Consider the following 22684-nt stretch of genomic DNA (forward strand, 5'->3'; position numbering starts at 1 on the left):
GGGGTCGAAAATTTCGCTGGGCTCTATTGAGGGAGCAACGTCATGCGCCGAGGGGTCTTCGGCGACAGAGGTCTCGTCTACCACAGAAGGTTCCTCCACTGCTGAAGGCGCCTCTGCGATGGACGTTACATCTGCCACCGAAGCGTCCTCCTCAAGCTTCGTGGGCTCCTCAGTCACCGTAGTGTCGGCATTCTTCTTAGGTCTGCCACGGCGGCGAGGTGCTGTCGGAGCAGGCGTTGTCGAGGGGGCAGCGCTCTTGCGGGCGCGTGTTGGTCGGCGCACTGGGCTTTTTGATGGCTCGGGGGCGAACTCTTCCTCGCTTTCTTCCTCCCTCTTCACGGTGGTGTTTGCGATCTCATCGTCGTCAGATGAGTCGACGATGGCCTGGCGGCGCGTTGCACGGCGCGGGCGGGCCGACATTATGCTTGTGGTAAGATTGTAGGTTAGTTGTGTGTGAAGCGAATGAACGCAAAGACGAAGGTGCGCAGGGTATCTTAATCAAGGTGACAAGAAGCCAAGCAAGAATGAAAAAGAAAACGCAGCAGGCGCGAAGTGGTGCCGCGGTAACAGAATTTGGTGATGTCGGATGCGAAAAGGGAAAAGGGAAAACGCAATTGTGTTGTTTGCTTCCACACCTTCCCCCACTTTGATTTGTTTGAATCGCTCACCGATTAGGCCGATTGTAAACAAACAGCCCACACCGCCCGACCCCACCCGCCACAAGGCTGCGGAGACACGTCAAGTCGCGACTGTGGCTGGTGCTCTCAGTTTTCTGAAGTGTGGCTGAAGCTCTGCATCGATCTTCCCCGGCGCAAAGCCGTCGCATTTCATCCCGCCAACTCAAAAAAAGACTACCAAAACAATCCGCCTAAATCTACAGCAAGCTTGTCGTCTCCAGCATCCTGCAGAGGCATTGCTGATCCACCACATCTCAAGATGTTCGACTACACCAACTTCGATCACGTCTTTGGGACGGAGCAGTTTCCTTACGATCGCAAGTCCGTTCAGGAAATCGACACCTACCGCAAGAGCCTCGATGGCGCCCTGTTCATCGACCGAGTCCTGAAAGCCTTGGGCCTCACGAAGTGTACGGTGCCTTCCTATTGCCTCGCAATTTCCTGTGACTAACGTTGAAAATCAGCCAAGACGTACCCTCCCAAAACCGAGAATGCTTTGCGCACGCTACACCAGCAATTATGCGAAGCCACGATGTCAACGCACCACCGACTGTCCATCTTCTACTACATCCTGCTCGACTTTGACACGAGCCAGACCAGATCGCAGGCATCATCAAAGTTTGCAGTGACGTCCGGTGTTCCCAAAAACTATCAGATCTTCATGAAGGGTCTTTGGCTCCTGGACCATGAACAATTCGAGGTACGCTCCTCTGACCTGACCGTTGTCACTAGGCAACAATTCACTTACCAACTACTCGGTCTACCAACAGAAAGCACTTGAGTACATTGCGCACCCTTCTCTAACCACCGATTTCGCCGACGAGATCATGACAGCGCTTGTGCGCAATGCCCCCGACGGCGACTACACCCTGCCTCTATCATACTTCCATACCGTCCAGCCAATTCTCAAGACATCCGAGGCTCTGGAGCTCCTCTTCGACGCCATGTCACGAACTAGCATCACCGAAGCCCTCTACTTCTCCAGAACTCATGCCGATGCTGTCAGAGCACAGCTGTTCCGCCAGCTTGTCTCCAATGTGATTGGCGCTCCTGCGAGCGAAGAGACAGCCGCACGGTCTACCGAGCTTATTGGGTTGCCCTTCGATGCAGCAGAGGAGGCCTGGTTTGAGGAGTTTCTCTCTCGCGAAGACGGAAAGAAGCTTAAGAGAGCGCGAGACACACTCCTCGTGAGAAAGCTGGTGACGGGTCGGCTAAGCGAAGCTGTGCAGGACAAGAACCATGGAGGTGGCTGGGGAGTGGTGCTGGAAGGTGTTAGGAGCGGCCTGGGCGGCCGAGCAGAATGATTGCTTTTCTACTTTCTGAGGATATTGACGGGTGTTCTATCCCATGACGGGGATAAGTGATTGATTTCAGCATAGCGTTGGCGTTCGGGCACTGCCCTCAAATTATACCTGGAATATGAAGTGAGACTGAAAGCCAGACTGGTCTTCATCAAGTTTACTGCTTAAAAACCTAATGACCTGACAAAGGTAGTTACCCCAGCATGGACATCCTGTCATGCATTTGTTGAATTGTGACTATTCACCTCGGTGACGCCAAGGTGTGATGGTTCCACCGAGATTACACCGAGAAATCCCGCGTCTGACTAAGATCCGCGTCGAGTCACACCTTGCGGGTCACTTCCCCGGCGGCCAGCACCGCCCGCCCACACCATGCAGCGCAGTCTCGCTGCGTCAACCGCTTGCGCCGCCTTACACCAATGCACCCGTCCTTCACCGTCTCTCATTTTGCGCGTTACAACTCACTTTTGACTCCCACCTCGTGACGGCGATCTGCGGTGATGATGCTTCGCTCGCTTACCACCTTCCCATCTCTTGTTCCGTTCGGAGTTACCATTGCGTCGGGACGATGAGCAACCCCGCCAAAGGCGTCAAATTTGTCGGCTCCGACTCTTCGGGGCTTCCCTTGAAGCGGAAGCAGGTTCTGCAGGCCTGCGAATCATGTCGCAGAAAGAAGGTCCGCTCAAAACAAAAATGATCCCACTCGACTAAGACGCATTTCTTCTTACATGACAATTATAGAAACGCTGCATCCACGGGGAACCTCCGCCGTTGGAACCCGCGCATGATGGGTGTGCGGGTTCTTCGCCGCCGGACAACGCTGGGTTGGTTTCCTAATCAGGCAATGTTCGAGATTTTGTTAAGCTGACCGAACCCTCTCTTCCAAGATCACATGTCGTCGCCGGCTCCGGTTCACCAAGCAAACATCGTCACTCGGCGTCCGTGACCGCTGACGCCGTGCTGTCCACGACCCCTGTCCGCCGTGAATCTGCTACGGCGGGACATTTGGAGCCAGCGCAGACTCCACAGACGCGTTTCGTTGGCGATCTTAACCCGGAGGGCATGTTCGCCGAGGCCGCCGACTCGGATCCGGCCGCTAACCCTACCCAGAAGGCCGAAGTGGGTGTCTGGCTTCCGTCTCTCAACGCCGCTTCGGCCCAGTCGACGACGTCGGTTGTCTCGCGTCCGTCGGCTATTATCGACAAGGTCTTGCTGCCTTACGTCAAGCAGAATTGTCTCACCTGTGTCCCGCCGGAGAAGGATTACAAACATCTCCACAAGGTGTACCGAGACAAAATCCATCCTATTGTCGGCCTTATCCCTGACGAGGCTTTGGATGATGGCGATTCCCCAGCAGGTATTGTCATGCGACAAGTGATATGTCTAGCTGCTGCCACTGACCCTGACATGAAAAGCCACTTGCGCCTCGCTTCGCAGGGGAACAAGAGACTCTCATACCAAGACTTTTCTCAGACGTTGTCTAGCTCGATACGGGCCATCCTGGACACGAGCTTGATCTCGGATCGGACGATCCACATACGTGCCTTGTGCATGCTATCACTCTATGCCCAGCCTTCAGGTGCTGATGAAGCAGACTTGCCTGCTCAACTCGGCGCCAGGGCCGCGCACCATTCACAGACCCTCGGACTGCACCTCTTTCACTCCAGCAACGACTCTCTCGATACCCTTTTCTGCGCTGTTTGGGCCCTGGACCGAATAAATGCGGCAACGTACGGAAGACCCTGCGTCCTGCACGAGGGTGATATCGGTCCTGGGCTGGACGACTGTTTCCGCAGACAAGCGCCATGCTTCCAACTCTTCCTGTCGGTTGTGCAGTGGCTGGACAAGGTGATTGAGCTCTATCGTCCGGGTGTTATTGCTCAGTCGCTGGAAGCCAAGCCCTTTATCGATCTACCAGTCCTCGAGCCCATGATCCTCGAAGCCAATGCGTTACAGGTTCCCACGCCGCTTCTTGGTATGTTCAAGAACTGTCCTTCTTCCCCTCGTCAGTATGAGGTGCTAACGCTCAATAGCGACCATCGAGGTCTTCTACCACGCCGTCATCATCCTCTCATGCCGCTTATCCAGACCAGGGCCTCCAGCACAATACGCATCATCAGTACCCCCGCCCTCAGCAAACGCAAGACGGTCCCTCGCAGCCGAGCGAATATCCTCCGCGATCCGCCGCGACCATCTTAGCCCCGTCCCCCTCGTCCCATATGCTCTCTCCCTAGCCCTCAGCGTCGAGTACCGCAAAATGCGACACAGCGCCCTCCCAATGTTCCGCGCCCGCGCCCGCAGCGCATTCAAGTCCAATTCGGAGCTGATGAAGAGGTTCGGGGACGTCTTCTGGAGCGCACGGGTCGTCGCGGGACTTGGCGAGCGTATCTTGCGAGAAATGGAGCGGGCTGCAAACTCCATTGCCCAGGAAGGGGGCGCGGCTTTGCCAGCTGCTACTGCTCTCGTCGAAGTTCCTACAAATGGTAAACTTGATGAGCCTCTGGTGGTTGACGGCGCGCCGGCCGAGCCGCCTTCGGCTCCCCTAGCTCCTGCGTCAACCGCTGACCTCCCGGCGCTGGAGGCCATTGACTTTTCGATTGTCGATGCGATGCCGCATCTTGATGTCTTCGGTCATTTCGACCCGAGCTTCAACTTGTCGGCAGTCGATAACGCTTTGGAGGCTAACCTAGATATAGGGCTACCCCTCAACTGGGGTGAGTGGGATCAATTTGCTGGTTGAAGATTCCTCTCCACCTACCGATTCGAATGAGTCGTTCTACAACAGCGAGTAGCAGGCTTCCCCGCGCCTCAGATGCATGAATGGCACAATGGTTGGCTGAGATATCCAGGCTATCGCCAGACTATCAGTCAGGGCATATGGGGCGGATTATCCAGCCCAAAGACTTCTTATACACAGTAACTCTCGCGTCCGCGGGCCACATCCTAAGCTCATTATGCCCGCGTGAACGCTCCGTAAAGCTGTCACAGAAAGCCCGAAGGTCTCGGAGGGTCCGCAGAACATGCATGGCTGCTGTCTTGAGAACAGCTTGACGGACTGATGAGCAACACCGATGAGACTTGAGGTACCCAAGAAGCATCCTAGACATGGTTTACAGTGTTCAAGACACGAGATTCACGTAATCTTCAACAATATCAGACATCGGCATGGGGGGTGTCTCATACACCAAGGGCGATGCGAATGGAAAAGTAAATTTCGCAAGCCGTTCCGTAGAACTTGATGACACGAGATATCCGCCCTTCAATTTTCAAATTGGCCAAATTTGGAAATCAACGCTATGAAAGTCAGTTTACATTATGAGGATCGATCGAATGGAATCTTTTTTATCTCGGAGATCATACGACGGCACAATTAATCAACCCACAGATAAAAAACAACAATGAGCTGTCTGTGGCATTATGTAGGACCACCAATTTTTGTGAGTACACTTGTACTCGAACTCGCAACCCTTTCGACACCCATTACGCTTTACCATTCCACCGCTTGGTCGTGGACACTTAAGATGCTGCTCATACCTACCTAATCCTGGGAATCTGTCGCCTACCTATGTATACTCGCGACTAGAAGTTTGCGGAAAATAGTGAACATCCACGTGCTCTGGCAGGAATACTCAGACGCCCCTCGACCAATGAGCGGCCAGATGCATGATGCTTTCATGTCGATGACTAATCTGCGATGGTCTCCATTTTAATTTGCCGATGGTCCGGTCGCCACTCTTTGCTGACCGCAGCGAAAGCTTCATAGCTCTTTAAGTATTAACAATCGGGCATCTGTCGCACTAAGGGCCAGTCCCTCCCGCAACCTATTCTATGAAATTACAGTATTGAATAACGCGTTGAATATGGCTCCGCCTCTGAATCTGCTGATCCGCGCCCTCGTGGCCTTCGAGGACGTGATTATCCGCCAGGTATGCGACTCCCTCGATCCTCCCCGCCATACGTAGCAAGCTAACCTCGAATCCCAACCTACAGATCCTTAGAAGTCCCGGCTTCCACCGCGGCGTCGGCCGAATCCACCGATACGTTGACGAGAAACGGAATGGGCCTATGCCGCATGAGCCGCTCCGGCAAGGACAGGCAACTGGTACGTCCGACTGTTAGGGTTCTGCTGGGAGGGAGACTCTTGTAGAGAGGGGGGACGCTTGAAGAGAGTATAGCTAACGTTTTGTGCTGTAGCAAATCCTGAAGACCGAGGTTTTCTGCAGCATTTCGTTGAGGAGCTGAAGAACCAGTTCCGGGGAACGACGAATCCGCCTCCACCGAGACCGCCGAAGCGATGAATGATTCGACTGGAGAGAGCAGTACACAATGGCGCGATCTGAGTCGATCTGAGAGCATCTTCACGAGACAGAACTGCATCTTGTAGTCTGGTTAGTTTTGGCGTCCACACCAAAGCTAAGCCAGTGCCGAAATGAACGGTCTAAGGATGCTAGACGGACGAAGCTCCTAAGCGAAGGATACAGCGGTGCCTATGCATTTCATTGATTGGGCCGTAGTGGCCGCCCGGAACTCTACTCAAAAACCACATATTACGATACACCAGCCTTGGGATTGCTAGCGATAGTAGGACACCCGTCTTTGAGGATCACTGGGAGAGCATCACGCCGAGCCCGCGAGGAGCCGTAAGATTCTACCCAACGATGTGGGTCAACATGATGACCAGAGGTTGGCAAGCTACAAGGTATTCATTGCGCCAATTCATGAATTCGAAGAAAGGCCAGGAGAAAAGCTGCCCGATGTGTGCTCAGATCACAGCGGCTCGGCGCTTTCGGTGCGGGGCCGGCAAATCAGGTTCGATTAGCGTGCCGGGAGCCGTCTACAAAACATGAGCTGCGGAGTGCATTCGTCTGATGTTGACGAACTGCACCCCATGACTCGGAAGAAACCGAGCAGCTCGCAGATATCCCCTTACCATCCTAGGCGAATAATTGCCTTTTGGAGATATGTAGTAGCGAATAGCATCATGATCCGAAGAAAGAAAAACAAGCTTTCCATGTTCGGGACCCCTTCAATCTCTCCGTCCCCATATTGTGAATCAAGTAGGTGACAGCGGTCAAGGGTCGAATATGTCAAACCAACCAAGCAACTCATTGCCTGCTCGCTTGCCAACAAGCGTAAATTGACTCCGAACCGCGACTGTCCATCTGGGAAGCCTGCCCCTGGCCTCTAATTGAGGGGTAAGTCGGAGAACGGAGGCAAGCAAGCAAAGTTGCCTCTTTCGGCCAGCGGTAGTCTACGTGATACGACCCTCCATGGTGTCGCGATATTTCCTCTTCCGGGACTCTGAGAGTGACACTCCGCCCTCAAAAGAGAATGGTCTTCGCCTATATGCTGAATACGGGCCCCTTCTGCATCTCCCGTACCTTTCATCGTCTCGTTTCGGAGCACCTTCCGCTCTCTTCTTCGCCGCCAGCATTGCAGCTTTTTGGCTCATTCTATTCGTTAGAATCGCGTTCATCATGATCGCAAGCGATTTTCCACCAAGCGCAGTGCTGCGTGTTTTGGCAGTAGGCCTGGCCTTGTAAGTGAATCTCCGCCCAGTGATGGGGAGTGGATTTCTCATGTGTTTGAATATGAACGAGAGGCAAGTGCTTCGACGTTGCATATATAACCAGCCAGGCTCCCTCGAGACAACTCAAAGAATCCATGTTCTCATGATCCTGTGATCGCGGCAACCAAACACCTTCGTTATTCGCGATGAGATCAGACATCAGCCTTGCCGTGCTGTTGGCACTGGCTCAGACAATCTTTGCCCAGCAAACACCGTACGGCCAATGCGGTGGTAGCGGCTGGACGGGACCGACGACGTGTACGGCCGGATGGCACTGCGAAAAGGCAAACGACTGTAGGTCTCTGTCCAGATCTCTCGTAGACAATATCTAATCCCAGTGCCAGGGTACTCACAGTGTCTCGAGGGGTCTGGCTCCTCGCCAACCACTCTTCTTACGTCAACTTCGAAGCCCCCTGCTGGAACAACTACTACTTCACGCGCGACAAGCTCCTCTCAGTTAACAAGCTCTGTTAGATCTTCATCTGCCAGCGCCGCGCCCACGGCTTGTTCTGGTTCTTTTAGCGACATCTCGGGGGCGGACTACGTCAAGGCTATGAGCCCGGGGTGGAACCTGGGCAACACTCTTGATGCCATCCCTAACGAGGGATCTTGGAACAATCCACCCGTTGTCGAGAAGACGTTCGACGATGTCAAGGCTGCCGGGTTCAAGAGCGTCCGCATCCCAGGTGAGTCCATGTCTATCCCGGCAGTCAGTAAACGTTGATGTTAATGGCCCGGCAGTGACCTACAGTGACCATTTTACCGGTGCAGCTCCCAACTACACCGTTGACGCGGCTTGGCTGCAGCGCGTGTCAGACGTTGTTGACATGGCCACTGCTCGAGGCCTTTACGTTCTCACGAACGTACACCATGGTAAGAGCACCAAGCCTGCTCCATCTTTTGTGTCATTGTGCTCATACGACGCGAAAAGACTCCTGGAACTGGGCCGACGTGACAAAGCCGACCTCAGACGCAGACATCCAGACCCTAAACGACAAATTTTACAACCTCTGGCTTCAAATCGGCCGCAAGCTCGCCTGCAAACCCAACCTCATCTCCTTTGAATCAATCAACGAACCGCCCGCCACAACAGCCGATCATGGCGCCCGCATAAACACCCTCAACGACCTCTTCCTCAAAGCCCTCGCCGATAGCGGCGGCTTCAATACGCGCCGCGTCGTCAACCTCGTCGGCGGTGGCATGGACGCCACCAAGACGACGCAGTGGTTCAAGGCGCCCGCGAGCATCAAAAACCCCTGGGTGCTGCACTACCACGTCTACAGCCCCTACGACTTCATCTTCTCTGCGTGGGGTAAGACGATCTGGGGCTCGGATGCGGATAAGGCAGCGATGAGGAACGAGATGGCGATTGTGAGGGGTAACTTTACGGATGTGCCGTTGGTGATTGGGGAGTTTGACGCGAGCCCATTGAATACCGAGCCCGCCGCAAGGTGGAAGTGGACAGATGAGTTTGTGAGGACTGCGGCGGAGTTGAATACTGCTGTTGTGATTTGGGATAATGGGTTGGATCATCTTGATCGTAATGCGCATACTTGGCGGGACCCGACGTCGCTTGCCATTCTCAACACTGCCGTCAAGGGGACTAAGAATTCCTTGCCCGATAGCACTACGGATGCATCAGCCACGACGCAGTCATCATCCGCATACGTCTGGAACAAAGTTGGCACTGCGCCGGCGGATCAGACGCTCCCCTGGCTGTTTAACGGCAACACGCTGCAATCGGTGAAGACCAGTACTGGAACCACGTTGGCTGCGAACACAGATTACACCACATCGGCGTCCTCGATTACCTTCAAGGCCGCCTTCTTGTCTAAGTACCTGAGTGCTACTGCTGCGCCGGGGAGCAAAGCGAACCTGACTTTGGCTTTCTCTGCCGGGGCGACGTCGCAGGTCGAACTCGTGCAGTGGGATGTCCCGGTGGCGAGTGCGACAAGCTCCAAGGCCGTTGCGGGCGCTGACTTGAAGATCCCCGTCACATACAAGGGACTCAAGACGGTTGCTGCTGTCAAGGCTTTGCGGAGCGATGGGGTTTACTTGTTTGATGACTGGACGCAGTACCTTGGGCCATTGCAGCAGGCTCGCATTGTAAGTCATCATTCTCAACTGGAACTTGAAAATCATGGTCTTCTTGATCCAGGCAATGGAAGAGCACGTACTAATATTGATGATAGACTTTCAACGGGCAGTGGAACTATGACGGCGGCAACATTATTCTGCCTTCTGCTACGGTTCAGGCTGTCGTTTCCGCTGGCAAGGCGACGACGTTCACGTTTGAGTTTTATCCAAGGGTTCCTGGCAACAACATTACTTATGCTTTGAACCCATGAGTAGCTGTGCTGGAGCGAAGTTGCTTCTTAGGTTGTGAGCTTCGGGCAGATCATTATTGATGAAAAGAAAGCTTGTCAAATGTGATTTCAATTTCTTCGTAAATATTCTACAATTTTTACATGTTCTGTAAATAGGTAGTTGATTACACTTATTTTCAAGTTCCTGTGCTTAAGTCAACTGGTACCTCTGATTCCAGACACCAACAGGCCAACTTCGTTTCTGTTAGGCTATCTTGTGGCGCGCCTTGATTGTAGGGCTTTGGGCTTTGGCAAAGTTCATGTTGGTTGCTGTCTCTCACCCCCTGGCATACAAACCAAAGTGGAAATTGTGGGGTCACATTTGTCATGCGGAGTGATTAATGGAAGCCCAACGGACTCGCAACATCACCAACTTCTCCTCATCCAGCAATCCCTTCCCAAACACAGCATCTCAATCTCTGCCATTGCGCCCTGTCCTAGAATAAACAGCGCGCATGGACGGCACGAAGCCATGCTGGGCGTCTTTGCCGCGAGAGTTACACCTTCATATCCTAGAGCACGTCGCGAATGCCCACAGCTCACCGACCTCGCCCACACGCGGGATAGCTCGCTACGCCAGCGTATCCCAAGACTGGCAGGATTTCTTTGAGGGCACGACGTTCAGAAACTTTGTTCTGCGGCTGCAAGATCTCATTCCCTTTAGGGAGCACACGCAAAGCCCAAGAAGGCGCGGCTACATCCGGCACATCTGGCTTCGCCTCGAGGAGCCTCATCCCGAAGAGGATGACCCGGCTTTACCCTGGAATCAACCGCGGAGTCCATTTGCTACAGCTGCGCTATATCTATGGAATACTCTGGCGTCATGGGAAGTTAATCAGGTTGGAGAAGAATTGGCGCTCGAGATAAGCTCCCATACACTGGCGGGGCTCATCAGGTACGACAATTATACGCTAAAGGACGACATCGATCACTACTCGAAGTATCTCGAGACAGGGTCTGTCGCGTCGTACGACGAGATTGAGCCCTTTAGTCACACGAGCCTTCTCTGGATTGCCCACATGGGTCAAGGTCAAAGTATTTCGATGCACTCCGGAGCTATCAAGGCCCTTTATTCGTACGATATCAGGCTAAGCCGTGTAAGGTTGCCACCCGTACAAATCGTCACCAAGCTTCTTATGCGGAGGGCAAATACACGCAACCTTTACCCAGATTCGTTGGGCCAAATCATCAAGAGTCTTCCTCGCTTAAAGGAGATTCATTTTGAGAGGTGGCGGCTCTGCAGCCTAGGAGCGGAGAGGCGTTGGCTTCAAGGTAGGATTTCTCCTCCTACGTGCCACCTCTGACACTCTATTCCTCTTGTTCTATGGAATGAATAATGGCTCATGATACAGTTCTAGCCCTTAGTGACATGTGCCGGCATGGCCTCCCACCTTCGCTAAAGAAGTTTGCAATCCTACACGAGGCGTCAAACACACCCTACTTTGCTCGTGTTTTCTATGGAGGAGTCAAAGTCGAAGAACTAGTAAGCTCCGTGGCGCAGTGTTGTCTTCTTGTTGAGCACCTGGCGCTTTGCTTTATCGTCGATGCCGACGAGTTCCTGAGCAACGCACCTAACTTCCCGGAACTGAAGACGCTTACTCTGACTGCCGAGATGTTTCTTGGCGAGGGCGGCGACAGCGATGAAGCCGTGGAGAGGCGCATAAAGATCAAGACGCTTCTTTTGTTGGCTGCATTGGCGGCTTGCCGGATGCCGAAGCTTGAGCTCATGGAGATTTGGAATGGTCGAGGCGGGCAAGTCAGTATATTTCGCTACAAGGTCGACAGTGGGCTTGCTGAGATTACTTGGAAGAGCACTCAGGACGATGTTGTCATTGATGATGATATGATGAAAGCTTGGGAGGCTACGGCAAGGGTGCATGCGAGTGATGACCTGCGAAAGTCGGTAATACGACTGCCGGATGGCCCGTACACGTATTATGGCTCTGTATTGCCGCACGTGGAGTCGAAGGAGCACTTTATTCATGAGGTCTCCGCGGCCCAGATGAAATAGAATATTTTGCAAACAAACTCATAATGAGGAAGTTATAGAGAACTCAGCTCTGGTACAGACACCCGAAGAATGCTGGCATTCCATGATGTCACGATTAATGCAGCCAGATTCATCAGCCCCCCTACCGTCCTTATCCCAAATACTACCTAACTAACTAGAATTTACGTGTTATTGGCAAGGCGATCTCGTAATGCAGGATGTGAAAACCGCTCACAATGTTTTGATCTCCGAGACCAATTGCATACACCAATACAATGGCGTGAGCTTCATTTACAAGTACACAAAGTAGCAGCGTGTTATTTTAAGGCAGTGTGGTTGTCATTGTCGGGCCCTGGCTGGTATTGCCAAATATTTCGGCCCGTCTCTGCCACTTCTCGCCGTTGAAGGTGATCCCTCTGGCTTCGCAAGTGATCGACCGCGGCGCTCGGCCAGGCTTGGAATTTCCCGAATGCGTCTCAGCCTGTCTCGGGGTCATCCTGCAGATCGTACATGACTTTCATGCTACAAGAGTTTGCATCATTGTGGTACATGTAGTCACCCGTCGCTTCACCAATTCTGTGAAAGCGTCTGGGGTCGACAATGATTCAGCAAGTGAGGATAGCATCCTTGGAATGCCTCTGAATACGGACAATAGGTAGTGCTGATAGGTTCAAGCTGCTACCTAATAGCTGGCGAAATGCATCCCGAAATGCATTTCACAATTAGCCCATTGCATGAATACCTCGTCCTATCCCAGCCTTCAATATTCCTTGGCCGTGGGGCTGTCTTACGTTACCTTCGACACTATCTCCCTCAAGGTCCTCTCATTTTCAAGGCGGCAAAAGCGCCTTTTTAGCGCAAGGTCGTACGGTTGCGCACTGCGCCAGGCGCCGTTGTCCCGTCTTCCACAATCCTCTCTTGACCAATCAGACGGCGCAGCGGCGCACGATTGTACGTTTGCGCACTTCTCGATGATTCCGTCTCCTCTAGTCTCACTGCATTTGGCCAATCTCGTCGAACGGTCTGATTATGTGACAAGGATAGCATCATGGCGTTCGATGCCTGAGATGATTAAAAGTGGTATATGTGTGGAATGAATGACAACTGTCCCCCATCCTTTCTGTCACCGTCGTGGCTACTTTTCACTTCTTTCTCGACATTTCATCTTCCCCAGTACACCCTCATAAGCTATCAACAACACAGGTTGGCATATCCGAATCGACCACGCCCCAGGTCAAGTTCTCAAAAGCCCAATCTAATTTCTGTTTTTATTTCATGCTACGTTCCTTCCATTTGTACTTTCTTTCTCGTCGAACCCGTTGAACACCCGGCACAAATGAGATCCTTTCACCAACGCCGAGATCAAATCATGCTTGCAAATATCCCGAACTCCCGGTCGTACCTTGGCCGTGGCCTCTCATGTGCTATGCTACATTGGCCAAACCCGATAACACTCCTTTCACTGCTCAACCCGGCTCGAGGCTTTCTTTCTTTATTTCACTCCACGATGGAAGTCTATCGTTCTCACGAAGCGCCAGTTGTGGTAGGATTCTCCTCGTCTTCCTGGTTTCCCTGTCTACCCTTTACCCAGCGGTACACAACAGCTACCACGGGCATCGCAAACATGCCAAACACGGCCAGGGCCTTAGCCAGGGGCCAACCTGTCTCAATAATCAGAATCTTTTGGTTCAAGAGGGACACGAGGATATCGTTTTTATCGACGTACTGTTGTTCAGTTTTCGAGATGCACCGGTGACAATACGTCGGCGGTCCGAAGTCTTCGGCTTCAGCGAGAGAATGATCTTTTGGGACAATGGTCAGCCGGAATCGTTGCCTCCGTACATGGTCCACCCACCTGTAGCAAGCAGGTCACAGCCATGGCTACCAAGATCACCCGAAGGAAGAATCTCGTCAGAACCTTGGTATGCGTCCGCGAAGAGAGTAAGTCCAAGCATAGAATCACCATGGCTTGGATTTCTTGACTGACTTGCATGGAGTTACCTCCCACAACAATCAACCAGGCGACAAGAAGGCATTCGACGGACTGAGTACGCCAGATCGAGTCGATGGTCCTGGCGTGACCCCGGAAACGAAAGACGCGCTGGATCTCGGTTCCCACCGCAGCCGACACCACAATCATGGGGACGACATGACGGCTAATGCCGCCGGAGAAGTAATAGATTGCCCCTGGCAAAACACCCGCCAGTGCGAGGCTTGCCCTCAAGCGGTTGCGGCTTTCGTCAAGGACGTTCAGTGCGCTGACTGCGATTCCATATACGCAGCCAAAGCCAAGCTGTGTTGCCATGTCTCTTGTCATCGAGAACTTGGCGTTGAGTGCAAAGACGGTAAAATATACCGGATGGACAATATGTCCCCTCAAGCGAGCATGCTCGCCCTGTTGTCGAAGACTGTACCGCTCAAGAGCGCTTTGATACACACCCTGGAAGAATGTTCCAATCCTTCTAAAGCATGCCGCCAACCGAGTGGCGGCAGCTCGAAAGAAGTTAATGAACATTCTTCCAACCTTTCTTGTCAATGGACTTGTCGCTGGCGCAGTTGATGTCGTCGACGCTGGCGGTTGGTACTAGTGTATCATCGTCAGCTTCATCAGTGCCTCTATCCAAATCTTCACCGAGGTGTACCGATGTTGCGTCTCCATCATCGAGTGATGTCCTGGATCACTCTCCCAACTCTCATACTGCAAGAAAGCCTCGTGCATATGTTGGCTCACCCATCATCACAACATCATTGGGCTGCTCTTTGGACACCATTCGCACCCTCAACTCCAGACAACACACAAGGTATTACAATCTACCTTACCAGGAAAGGGACAAGTAGAAAATACTGACCTGAGGTTTGTGTCTTGATGATCTGATAGGGTTACATTCACGTTTCGAAGCTTTTGGTTGTGCTGGATATTATGATTGGTGATAAGTTGGACCTATGAGAAGAGGAACGTTGAACGCAAGGAAATGGGAGCGCCGAGGAAACATATTTCAAGCCAGCAAGACAGGGGGCCCAGAAGACTCCCAAATTTCGAACGGTCCGTCAACTCGGTCGACGGCATCCTGAGAGCCTCTCCCCCCCTCTTCTGCCCCAGTGCAGACCTCTTCCGCTCTCTCTCCCGTTCCTGGGCCCCTGGCTCCGCGCAGGCGGGCTGCTACCATTTCGTCATCACTTGCTCGTCTTCTGTAGGTTAGCAATCGGTCGGGCCACGCCAATGACAGCATCATTGGCCCAATTCGGCGACTGGAGGTGGCAGCATAACAAGTACTGAGGTCGACCACATCGCCGATGGGCTCCCAAAGAGGCTTTCAGTCTGCGCGCCCCCTTTTCACACATCCGAGGTGATCAAGTTCATGAAGTGAGGGGAAGCACTAACCCTAGCCTCGAATCGCTACATGGTGTCCTGTTCTGACGAATTGGATGGACGAATTAGTCCAGCGAATGCTGATGCCCTTCTGGGCTGTGACTCAACAATTTACAATAAGCATATCCCAGTACAAGAACGTGTTGGTACCTCTCCATATCTCTTGAGTGTAAAACTACAAGACAGAGTACGCGGTAGAGAATGTATCATCTTGAAATTTGTTGCAGCCAATGGCTAGTTCGCCTAGTAGCTTTTCAACAAACGACGTCACCACTCAACCCAATTCGGGGCTTAGCTCTTCCCAGTGTCTCACAGTCGCCAAATTCCATGATACTTTGCCGTCTCCTCTTTCTGTCGCCATCTTTTGTATCTGTTTTCTGGGTTGAGTGCTGCGCTTGATCACAGAGCTCGTCAGTGCTCTGCGTAATTCCTCGCCCAGCCTCTGCTCCAGAGGACACGAAAGGGCTAGTATTCCCGAGGCTGACATCACTTCGTTGTGGGTACTGAAGCTTCCCTCGTTGTTCGGGCGGTTACAAATGAAAGCCTGCTGGACTCAAACACGCTGGCACGCGACTATCTTCTACACAGCTACCAGGCCAGTCGGTTCAACACGGTTCTGTTCCGCACCTCATCAAAAATGGCTTGTCCGCATCTAGCCGGCACACCCAGTGACTGGGCCACTCATCCGGGGCGACAGCCGAGTAAAGACTGCGGATTCAACCTTCAACATACACAATTTCGACAGGATCGGCTCGATGACCCCCAGCACCACAGCCAGACGGCCATGGATACACTTTCAGCTTCCTCGTTAGGCAAACTCCGCCAAAGCACGTGCGAATCGCCACGTGACTTATCGGCGCAACTGTCAAACTTTGCGACTTACGTCAGGTAGCTCCGACCTCCGATCCAAGTCCGGATCATCGGCTTTTCACAGACTACGAGCGTGTTGTTAACAACCCAACAGACTCCCTCCATCGCAGCGCTTCAGGATATATTTGCCTGAAGACTCTGATATTTGTTCTTCTGAGAAGAGACATGTCACGGGTTTCAGCTCAACAAGCCTGGAGAAATCGTTCTCGACCGCTGCCTCGAGCGAAACAGTTCCCCGATGTTACCAATCCGCGACTGTCACTCCATATGCCCGACCATCAAGCAAGAGGCCAAAGAGCGGCAGTGAAGACTCTGCCAGCGACTTCGAGGCGCAATTGTCTTCATCGAGAAAGAGGAAGAAAGAAAGCGGCATAAGACGCCTATTTGCGTGTCCTTTTTACAAGCTTAATCCACTCAAGCAGCGGTCATGTCACAGCGCTACCCTCTCTGAGATCAGATACGTTAAGCAGCACCTACGGCGAAGTCACATGCAACCACTTCACTGCGGTTACTGTAAGGCCATCTTTAATTCCTGCAGCGAACGTGATCATCACCGAGTAGCAAGAGAATGCGCTCATTCGTCTGCATGCGTTGAAGGAATCACTTCAAACCAGGCACGCCAACTACGCTTTTGGTCGGCCAAAAGGGGTAGTTCCCAAGAAGGGCAATGGTTTGCACTCTGGAGAATAGTATTTCCAGACATCCCCTGCCCTCCCTCGCCTTTCGTGGACGCAGGAGACTTTGGAGAGTTCAACCAGCCACTCGCAAATTTCTCAAGGCAATTATCGACATCTTGCCACAGTGGAACACCTGAGATTTTGTCAAACCTGCGAAGAGTAAGAACAAGCTTGCCTTCCGCTGGCATGATTGCGGATTTTAGCCAACCTGACCAAGAAGCTCAGAGCAAGACGAGCTGGAATGGCAACTTCAAAGAAAAACCACCTCTTGCATGTCCCTTTGTCAAGAAGTCTCCTCAAAAGTACTGCTCGTCAAAATGGCGGAGTTGTCATGCACCCGGATGGCATACAGTTCACCGCGTCAAGTAAGTTCAAAAAGGCTCTTGAATATCGTGTCCAACTAATCCTCCATGCAGGGAACATATTTACAGGCGTCATGCTGTAACAATCACCTGTCCTCGATGCTTTGAAGCTTTCGATACAGAATCGGGGCGAGATGATCATTTGAGAGCAGCGGAAACATGTGTAGTTCGTGATACGCCTCCCCTAATGGAAGGCGTGAGTCAAGACCAGGAGCAGAAGCTACGAAAAAGGTCCAAGCAAACAAGCGAAGCGGATAAGTGGAGAGATGTATACCTGATCCTCTTTCCTGACTCGGAGGAAACACCAAGTCCTTGTAAGTTATCACGTTGAGATAAAAACCACCCCGATAACTAACATACCGGAGACCTTGAAAACTGGAAGCCTTCTTTGGAAGAGGAAGATTCGGCAGCTTCAGTACACAGAGAGGTTTTGGGTACAGAATCTACTCAAAAAGGCCGAAGATATCTTGACAAAGAAAATGAGTCTCTTTCCAGCCCACTGCACGCTGGCTGGACTGCACCTCTCGATTATTTGGACTTGATCAAAATCTCATGGAGTGATACGCTCACGGGCGGTGACTGGAACACTGGCAGCAACTTGTTATCAGATATGGGAGCATGGTGCGACAACTCGCCAACGACTTGCATCGACCCACTAAGTTGGCTTGCGGCCCAACAAAAACACGAATTTCCGATTCTTCTAAGCCCTCGTCGGTCAAGTATAGGGTGCCTATTGAACCCGGCCGATGAAGGAATCCAGTTAGGGTTTCAATAGGAAGCCACAGACAGGTCACTGCTAGCCAGTCGGGTTGGATCGCATGAGCTTTGAGCGGCAGTCCGTGTGGCCGCAACTGAGCAACAAGTGGTTAACGCGGTGTCGCAGGCAGTGAACAACGTCTGATCGTACTCGCGAGATCAGGGCTCAGCCTGTAGAATCATGATATGTAATACCAGAAGGACTGAAGCCAGAGTAGAGCCTCCTTATTCTCTAACCTCTACGCACCTCCGGTTCGTGAGTTTTTAGTGCATACCAAATAAAAGCCGTGCTACCTGATTTAGACTAATACAACTCTATCTGCCTCTCGTGAAAATCTTTTGTCTCCGAACATCAGCTGATGAGGCTGACCATTCTCACGCACCATAGCGATGGCGAGGAGCGTAGTGGAACCGTCAGTCGAACTTCTTCGTAACACGACCGGCCAGCTCATGCCGTCAAGAACCCAAACCTCGTCACCAAAATGCGCAATACTCGTCGTCGTGATCACCCGTCGGCCATCTGAGCTGGAAAAGGACTTCCACGGCAGGAACCCATCATGGCCTCTACCAATGGCGCTTCCAAGAACATCAACCTGAGTACCCGCGGCGACCAGCACTCTGCTCTCTTTCCCGTGCCTGTCTTCCAAAAAGTCCAGAGATGCTTTAGAGCTGTGAATTGTGCCTGCACTGCATGCGGATGGCAGCTCCAAGGCGTCGATGAACTTTTGCCTCTCGATGTCCTCCCGCTTATCCCAATCTGGGACCCACGATGGCAGTGCGTCTTTGCCTTCGGGGAGGTCTCGACTGTGTGCCGCCGTCCCTGCTTGTGCCAAGATGTCGAGGCCTCTGTCTTCATGCACGACGATCGCGCGAGCTACATCGATGAGCACCGCCTGGATGCTGTAACTTGCCTCGTACCGGATCGGCACTTCGTTCCCGAGGTTGGCCAGTCCGACAAAGGCATAAAACTTGTCTTTCGGCTGTGATGTTTCGGTGTTTCGTGCGTGTTGAAGAAGATAAGACAAGTTAATCTTATGCTGCTGCCTTTCCCATAGCTCTCGACCCTCTATGACCCTGTTTACGAGTGCTCGACTCGCGTTCGTTGTTCTTAACCGCTGGATATGGTGTCCCATTCCCACTAAACTTGTTCTACTTCTCAACTTTTGCGTCGTCCTTGCCTCGTACCCGGGACAGCAAGGATAGCGAAAGAAGCAACAGCCGAGGGTCCAAGGTACAGCGTACACAGCAGCTTTTAGTACATGGGCTGTGCAAACGCATGAAGAGATGCAACAGCGGGCCGGAGTGCGGGGTTTGTAAGAGAATCGATCATCATAGAAGCAGATAGGACAGCACTCACAGGCTGCCTTGAATGCGTTGCGAAGATGGTCTTTCATGGGCTTGATACTGGCAAAGATCTTGTACCGATGCATGGTGTCATCAGCCTGGTCCCGTTTCTGTAGCGCCTCCCTGCATGCATTGACGGTGTCCAGTTCCATGAAAAGAGACAGGATGGGATGGAGCTGATTCCATGGCATCGAGACCTCACCAGAAAATAGAAAGAAGACATCGGACGCGACAATGAATTCCTGGTAAACCCACGAGCGGCTCCACCAAGAATGGTTGATCACACGGTAAATGTCTTCCCAAGAATCTGCTGGCCATTCTGGATTGACCTTATCTCTCCATCTCCCTGGGAGGTTTGGCTCTGGTGGCGGGTTCTCGTAGAGCATGTTTGGTGATGGCTCGTACCCCTCCGTCATTTTCGCCGCTGTAAGACCCGTCAGCCATTCGAAAATGGGCCGAAGGTTCCTTTCAATCGGCATTGACACGTATACATGTGTAGCGTTCCGGTAGATCTCGCGCATAAAGTTGACTTGGTGCGACTTTTCTGGTAAATCGCTCTGGTTGATGCAAATCTGGTCCACCCAGAGTCGAAGGGGCTGATTCGGAGATCCTTTCTTCCAGAAACCGGCAGCGTTCTCGATTCCCTTGGCCAGATTGGAAAATATGTTCATCTTGATGCCCTCGATCCAGACCGGCACGGTGTCCTTGGGATTGCCCGAGTAATACGAGATGGCGCAATATTTACCAGCTTTTGCTAGGGAAATGGAATGGATCATTCGGTGTATGTTGCCCCCAGTGAGGTCAACATCGAGGAGTCGAATTTCTTCATACTTCTTGTCCAAAGGTCGGTACTTGAACTTGGCGTAAAAGCCCGAGTTTTCAGGCGTGTAAAAGTTTGTAAACGGCGCAGGTTTGGATTTAGACTGCTTGGTCCGAGCCTCTCGAAGCCCAGGTTCCGATTGCTCCATGTGGGATCACTGTGGAAAGTGAGTTCTCGATAGGCGTCATAAGCTGAGAAGTGAAGACTTGATCACAAGTCAGCGTCAAGAGAAGAAGGTGGCGAGCCAGTGGATTAGAAAAGCCAAGTCTGGCTGCTGTGGAGCTGGCGGGGAGCCAGCGCACTTGATCAATGTCATCATATCATTCAGCTGAGTTGCTAGGTTGCATCCCTTTGGTTAATCTTCCCGCTTGTTTTCTGAACCCTGCATGATCGCGGCAAGCTGAAAGGCGGCGGCAAGAATGAGCGGATTGATACGCTGATAGTCCGCCTTTGGAGTTGGACCTGCAGTCCCCCGTGTTCAAGCTAAGCTTCTCTCGGACAGCCTAGCTTGGACCAATACTGATACTGCCTTGCTGCCTATCTCTGTTTCCTTGGCGCCTCATCCCTCAGCGTAGGATCAGCCGTTTTGAAAGGTCACCTGACGGCGACAAAAGAGTCTGGAAGACGATTTTCTAATATTACACTTTCAAAGTATACTGACGGGCAAAAATTACACAGGTGAAGTAAAGTATGGTGTCGAGAGCTGAGGGCTGCTGGAAGAGGCTACTTCGTGCTGGGGGCTTCTCGAACGCTGTGATAAAGTTAGTTAGCTTGTTGTAACCACTGTCTTGGGAGCCTTACCTTCGCTCATAGTTTGACTTATGTACCCTAGTCTCCCCAGATTGTGGTAGTCCGTTATTGTATACCATGTATGGTCACGGCCAATGTCTGCGCCTCTTTGCCTCCAGAGACATGCTCACATTAGAACGTCTCTCACTTGACTGAATCCTGGCCACTCAAAAGTCTACACGCATACAGCAATTATTTGACCCTTGGCTGCTAGATCTCATTTCCCCTTTCCAGACTCCAGAGCAAGCTCCTTCAACTCTGCTACAGCCTCCTCCTCTCTACCAACAGGAACAAACAAATGATCATGATAGTATCCACTAACAGGATTGACCCCCATCCCCTTGGTCGCCAATCTCGTCGCAATGACCGCCATGAACCCCACAGCCTCGAGACTCGAGTGCACGTTGAGCGTAATCATCTTTGACGGGAATGCATAGTCCCACTTACGGGCTGTCGCCGTGTCGAGTGTGGTGATGAGTGTGACGCCTTCGGACTCTCGAAATAGTAGTTGGATCTCAGAGAGGGGCGGTAGTGGGGCATCCGCGGGGAGGGTGACGAAGACGTAGGTTTCCGGGTGGAGGACGGTGGTAAGGGTTGAGAGAAGGGTTTGAAGGGAGGTTTCGCCGATAGGAGTCGTCATTTTGGGGCTTTATGAATTGGCTTGATTGGTGTTAATGTATTCGAAGTGAAGTGAGCAAATGATTGGGTTTTATAGGCACTTAGACTGAGAACTCTTCCCATCGCGATGTCAAAGCCTTAGTCGTGACGGTTTGGAAAAGCGGGGTAGAGGGCCACTATCGACAAACTTTTAGTCAGCAAGGGCGTAGGGACTTGAAAGATGTCAAACGAAGAGCCACTAAAGATGTCAAAAACAAGCGTATGCAAAATCCATCGATTAATACAATTAAGCAAGCCCGCCAGAAACTCCTCACCCTTAATTAATAGACCGAGAACTCATCAAAGTTTCTGGTCGTTGAGAGACACGGAGCGCTTGCTATACACCAAGTAGAACTTTTGAGAACCTTTGACCAAAAACAATGGACAGTCGCACCAGCCCAAACTTTTACATCGCAAAACTAACACGCAGCTCATCCCAACCGAATCGACAACAACACAAAAGCCAAAACACCCGCCCCAAAAATAATAATCAACAACGCAAGAATGACAGCCCAAAACGTATTCCACTTTCTCTTCCTCACCCCCGCAGCTGCCAGCTGCCGCCGGTAGCCCGCGACATCAAAGGACTTATCACTCTTCACCGAGCCCCGCGAGCCGGGGCGCTCCGTGTATCGTACTTGGTAAGGCGACATGTACCCCTGCTTCTCGTACAAGGGCAGCGTGAAATTACTCGAGCACGCGCCGGAGCAGGCGAGGCCGTCGTGGCCGTAGCGCTGGTAGTGGAGGATGCGAGCGAAGTAGGTCATGTCTGGGACTGAGGGGGCCGTGAAGGTGTAGTTTAGGTTGTGGGTGAAGATTTTGGAGGATGGTGTTGTGGATGGAGATGTGGGTTTGCGTGTGAGGTTGTTGTTTGTATTGTTGCGCTCGAACTCGCGGACGAATTTGGCTTTGGGAGGTAACATTTTTGCGGGATCGTGGTGGTCGTGCTTGGCGTGAGGAGGATCGGTGGGAGGAGTGATTTGGGATGTTGGTGAAGAATCTGAAGAAGTCATGGAGGAATTTGGCCGGGAAATTAGGTCTTTTGATTTTGATTGAAAGTTGACTGAATTGAGAGAAGAAAAAGGGGCTGGGAGGGCCTGTTTTTTGATGTTCGTGTAGGACATGTTGGCGGGTTG

General features: G+C 52.1%; 10 protein-coding genes across 10 annotated transcripts; 7 read left to right on the top strand and 3 right to left on the bottom strand.

Moving 5' to 3' along the window:
- The first annotated feature begins 762 nt into the window (after positions 1-762).
- BDZ83DRAFT_642385 (nuclear pore complex assembly-domain-containing protein) lies at positions 763-2182 on the top strand. Its single transcript, XM_060509607.1, has 3 exons — positions 763-1087; positions 1142-1377; positions 1448-2182. Exons 1-3 carry the CDS (start codon positions 937-939, stop codon positions 1979-1981), a joined length of 921 nt encoding a protein of 306 aa, XP_060358211.1. The 5' UTR covers positions 763-936; the 3' UTR covers positions 1982-2182.
- A 364-nt stretch (positions 2183-2546) lies between these two features.
- BDZ83DRAFT_758079 (fungal-specific transcription factor domain-containing protein) lies at positions 2547-4718 on the top strand (the record flags this gene model as incomplete). The annotated part of the gene is made up of 4 exons (XM_060514981.1): positions 2547-2654; positions 2720-2802; positions 2866-3953; positions 4012-4718. 4 exons carry the CDS (start codon positions 2547-2549, stop codon positions 4716-4718), a joined length of 1986 nt encoding a protein of 661 aa, XP_060358212.1.
- Positions 4719-5838: 1120 nt separating this feature from the next.
- Positions 5839-6276, top strand: BDZ83DRAFT_592861 (uncharacterized protein; the record flags this gene model as incomplete). Its single annotated transcript, XM_060506574.1, has 3 exons — positions 5839-5889; positions 5969-6080; positions 6173-6276. The coding sequence occupies 3 exons, from the start codon at positions 5839-5841 to the stop codon at positions 6274-6276; spliced, it is 267 nt and encodes an 88-aa protein (XP_060358213.1).
- Positions 6277-7693: 1417 nt separating this feature from the next.
- On the top strand, positions 7694-10194 carry BDZ83DRAFT_768855 (endoglucanase B; the record flags this gene model as incomplete). Its single annotated transcript, XM_060515318.1, has 5 exons — positions 7694-7851; positions 8022-8233; positions 8289-8420; positions 8479-9653; positions 9740-10194. 5 exons carry the CDS (start codon positions 7694-7696, stop codon positions 9893-9895), a joined length of 1833 nt encoding a protein of 610 aa, XP_060358214.1. The 3' UTR covers positions 9896-10194.
- Positions 10195-10368: 174 nt separating this feature from the next.
- Positions 10369-11924, top strand: BDZ83DRAFT_758082 (uncharacterized protein; the record flags this gene model as incomplete). Its single annotated transcript, XM_060514982.1, has 2 exons — positions 10369-11185; positions 11272-11924. The coding sequence occupies 2 exons, from the start codon at positions 10369-10371 to the stop codon at positions 11922-11924; spliced, it is 1470 nt and encodes a 489-aa protein (XP_060358215.1).
- Positions 11925-12990: 1066 nt separating this feature from the next.
- BDZ83DRAFT_642400 (uncharacterized protein) lies at positions 12991-14044 on the top strand. The gene is made up of 2 exons (XM_060509608.1): positions 12991-13564; positions 13630-14044. Exons 1-2 carry the CDS (start codon positions 12997-12999, stop codon positions 13887-13889), a joined length of 828 nt encoding a protein of 275 aa, XP_060358216.1. The 5' UTR covers positions 12991-12996; the 3' UTR covers positions 13890-14044.
- A 1747-nt stretch (positions 14045-15791) lies between these two features.
- Positions 15792-18097, top strand: BDZ83DRAFT_172066 (uncharacterized protein). The gene is made up of 4 exons (XM_060501475.1): positions 15792-16161; positions 16238-17185; positions 17237-17496; positions 17548-18097. Exons 1-4 carry the CDS (start codon positions 15911-15913, stop codon positions 17955-17957), a joined length of 1869 nt encoding a protein of 622 aa, XP_060358217.1. The 5' UTR covers positions 15792-15910; the 3' UTR covers positions 17958-18097.
- Positions 18098-18237: 140 nt separating this feature from the next.
- Positions 18238-20250, bottom strand: BDZ83DRAFT_657599 (heterokaryon incompatibility protein-domain-containing protein; the record flags this gene model as incomplete). The annotated part of the gene is made up of 2 exons (XM_060510973.1): positions 18238-19202; positions 19296-20250. The coding sequence occupies 2 exons, from the start codon at positions 20248-20250 to the stop codon at positions 18238-18240; spliced, it is 1920 nt and encodes a 639-aa protein (XP_060358218.1).
- An 858-nt stretch (positions 20251-21108) lies between these two features.
- BDZ83DRAFT_592858 (ACT domain-containing protein) lies at positions 21109-21531 on the bottom strand (the record flags this gene model as incomplete). Its single annotated transcript, XM_060506572.1, has 1 exon — positions 21109-21531. The coding sequence occupies one exon, from the start codon at positions 21529-21531 to the stop codon at positions 21109-21111; it is 423 nt and encodes a 140-aa protein (XP_060358219.1).
- A 448-nt stretch (positions 21532-21979) lies between these two features.
- Positions 21980-22471, bottom strand: BDZ83DRAFT_592856 (uncharacterized protein; the record flags this gene model as incomplete). The annotated part of the gene is made up of 1 exon (XM_060506571.1): positions 21980-22471. The coding sequence occupies one exon, from the start codon at positions 22469-22471 to the stop codon at positions 21980-21982; it is 492 nt and encodes a 163-aa protein (XP_060358220.1).
- Between the last annotated feature and the right edge of the window lie 213 nt (positions 22472-22684).

The sequence above is a fragment of the Colletotrichum acutatum genome, assembly GCF_030867785.1.
Source record: "Colletotrichum acutatum strain CBS 112980 chromosome Unknown BDZ83scaffold_200, whole genome shotgun sequence".
Taxonomy (NCBI): Eukaryota; Fungi; Ascomycota; class Sordariomycetes; order Glomerellales; family Glomerellaceae; genus Colletotrichum; species Colletotrichum acutatum.